Here is a 3,168-nt window from a genome sequence, read left to right as displayed (position 1 = left end):
GCTGCATGTTTGTTTTCTAGGTAACGAATAATTCATTGCATAAACTGTGGGTCTATGCATGTAAATGCTTTAAAATAATCAAGGTATCATCCTCTCTACATAAATTGAGTGGCTCCACATTTTTCCAAATCAATAGGTGCATGGCTATATGCACTTCCAGCCACCCAGGCTCATCACTACAGGTGCATATGGGTTTGAGTAGTTTTAAAATTGATTTGGAAAACGCAAAAATATCCTTTGCACACCCAAACATAAAAAAAAAAAGTATGTCACAGACTAAGAAGTGTAATGGTAACCATAGCCAAGAATACAAACACACATACAGCAATAATAAAACAAGAACTGTTTTTAATTTGACACTGACACAGTGGTACAGAGAAATAATGAATAGGCACAGTACATTAGGTTACATCAGATGTATTTGGTTTTTTTTACTGTTCTCAACCCAAATGTAGTTGGCACAACTTTGAACTGCAAAAACCTTTAATCAGAGAAGCTAAATTTGATATTAGTCACAAGAGTGCTTTGTGCATGTAAACAAAATGTAACCATTCTATGCTTCCAAATACGCACCATGTACAGTAACAGAGTAAATATAAAAAGAGCAACATGTTCATGTAGAACAGAATATGGACTTTAATGTAAATACACACCCCCAAAGACTCTTCATTCACATACATACACATCAGGTTTGTGTTTTTAAACTTTGAGCTTGAACAGCTACTAACTAAATTCAACACTGCATTGTACAGAGCACCATCTACAAATGCAGTTCAATAGCAGAGGTAAAAGTTAAAAAAAATATATATATAGGAAAGGAAACTCAAAGCAGCCTTTCAGGATTACACCATCACATGTAGAAAATAAAGAAAAAAAGTCTTTGCTTAGGTTGAAATCTGACTGCAGAATGTCTTTAGAGTTTGGTTCAGTTAAAAGTGTATTAAAACATCTGCACTGTATTTCCAAGTATTTGAAAATGAAAAGAAATAAGTTTATCAACAAACGTCCTACCAAATAAACCTATGTGAAGGTTGATAAAGGAAACATTCAAGGAGTACACTGAAGTTCACACCAGCAAAAGAGAATCTCAGGTGGGAATAAACAGAGGAAACAAAAGGCAGTCAGTGGGTGAACTCAAGCCTCTTATATGACTGTTCCTATGTCCTCGGTCGCGAGGATGCACCAGACCATCCTTCTCAGAAGTCTTTTATGAACCGACACACCCCTTTATCAAAAATCACTTGGTAATTGGACACTTCAGATGAATGATAGAAGGAAAGGTCATCTCCTGTTAATAACATGTTTTCCTTGCATCTTTTCGTCGCATCTTACATGGGCAGGACTAGGATACAAGGCAAAGATGCAAGTGAATTAGACTTGAGAAACACCCAGGAATATGCTAACAAAGCACTGGGTACCTTAGCTATGACTCCTCCTTATCCACCTGCTCAACATTTTCTTCTTCCTTGCTGACTGCTGCATCTGCAGCACGGTCCTCTATATGAGCCAACATATCAGCCATAAGGGCTTCCTCGAGCCGTCGCCTCACATTCTGTACCAGGTCTTCCTGCTTCCTGGAGGACACAGGCAATGACAAAAGATAAAATCCATAAGTCTCTCATGGCTCAGTAAGTGAAAACAACTTATTTCATTCATTCAAAAATCTTTAAAGATGTCTGTACAGCTATTTAAGATCATCACAAATCATAGATCATCTGATGGCCACCAAGGCACCATGCAAACAAATTAATAAACCTGTGCAGTTGAAGCACAAGGGATTGCAGGGACTCTACCCTTTGTCTTGGCAGTGTCTTTGCTCTGTTCCCCCATTCAGCAGGTTCACAGAGTTGTGTGATGTGTCAGACTGCCAACATAAACTGCAACATTATTCAGTTCTGAGCAACCAGTGACTCTTGACCTTGCTATTACAACAGTGAGAAACACAACAATAGATAAATAATGCAACAAATTCAAATTCATAGTCCAAAATGACAGTTCACCACTAGTGTGTAAACAGGTGTCAAGGCATTACAAACAACAGAGCACTGGGTACCTCTCAACTGAGCCCCCAGCAACATCATGGGGCTGTGAAGCACATCTGGCATAGCGGCTAAACTGTGATACAAGTTCTGCATTCACCACATGAGGCACACTGGCCCCAAAAAGCATTTATCCCATAGAAAATCATTGGAAAAAGAGCGGCTGTAAAACAGTGAATACATTTTTCTGAGCATCACAAACCCTGAAAAACTAATCTTTTTACCATCAGAATTTTATTCACTAGGTCCAGTATCAATTGGCCAGTCTAGGATGTTTTTATTTTATCCCATTTATATGCGCATAGAGCCAACTGAAAGTCACCTGGCTTGTCTGGTGGGAAACAAGCCAGAAAATGACAGGCCTTATCCCTTAATACATCCATAAACTAGCTACTGAACACACTGTGTTGTTTTTTAGTGTCATTTACTGTATGTCATATAGTAGACCTGTTGGTAAAATATCAAACCAACAGGAGAAGCTAACAAATTTAAACCCACCATAGAGTGAGTGTGGTGAAGAGTACATGGCAACAAAACAGGGAGAATCCCTGAAAAGTAGAAGGCAGCAATTTCCTCTTCACAGTAGAAGAGTGGTTATAGAAACAATACCAGTTTGGTAGCTATTAGAGTTGACCCTTAAGACTCATGTCTTAGGAACAGGACATATGTACATGATATGTGTAACACCAATAACATGCTGACTAGTTTAGTAACTTTACATGACAAAAACCTAAACAGAGTTAACATTGTACACTGCCTTGTTACTGGGTACATGTGGCACAATGAACCACACTTTATTCATTTACTTGATTCATATTTGATTGATGCCATCAGTGATAGATTCAGCCTGTTGTCAGTTTCCACTGTACTCATGACATCGATGAACCCTGCAGTGAAGCTGTGTGAGCGCCTTACCTGATGTCTTCATCAGTCACTACGAAGGCCCTGCAAAGAGGCTGTGTCGTGTTGAGCCACACTCCAGGATTTTTCTCCACTGCAGTGTCACTCCACTGTCCAGTGACAGGCGCGGGGCTGGTGTGCAGGGCGCTGGCGATCGCGGAAAGCAGTGTTTTATCTGAACAGGAGGGCCCAACACCTGAGGAGAGGGACAAAGTGGAGGCACAGGTCA

The 3,168-nt window shown here is 39.9% G+C and overlaps 1 protein-coding gene across 5 annotated transcripts in view; it reads right to left on the bottom strand.

Annotated features, from left to right (window-relative positions):
- Positions 1-49: 49 nt before the first annotated feature.
- LOC109969338 (methyl-CpG-binding domain protein 3-like) overlaps positions 50-3,168 on the bottom strand; it is a 7,902-nt gene continuing 4,783 nt past the window's right edge. For 4 of the 5 annotated variants that reach the window (XM_020616156.1, XM_020616157.1, XM_020616153.1 and 1 more), the window contains exons 5-6: positions 2,955-3,135; positions 1,418-1,574 (exon numbers count right to left, since the gene is read on the bottom strand). In XM_020616156.1, coding sequence (XP_020471812.1) covers positions 1,424-1,574; positions 2,955-3,135 — 332 coding nt within the window. In that variant the 3' untranslated portion in view covers positions 1,418-1,423. Of the gene's footprint in view, positions 1,343-1,417; positions 1,575-2,954; positions 3,136-3,168 lie in introns of those variants that run through there. The other variant, XM_020616154.1, reaches the window with a different exon arrangement.

The sequence above is a fragment of the Monopterus albus genome, unplaced genomic scaffold, assembly GCF_001952655.1.
Source record: "Monopterus albus unplaced genomic scaffold, M_albus_1.0 scaffold172.1, whole genome shotgun sequence".
Classification (NCBI taxonomy): Eukaryota; Metazoa; Chordata; class Actinopteri; order Synbranchiformes; family Synbranchidae; genus Monopterus; species Monopterus albus.
Note: the sequence above shows the minus strand (reverse complement) of the source record. Positions and strands in the feature narration are given on the sequence as shown.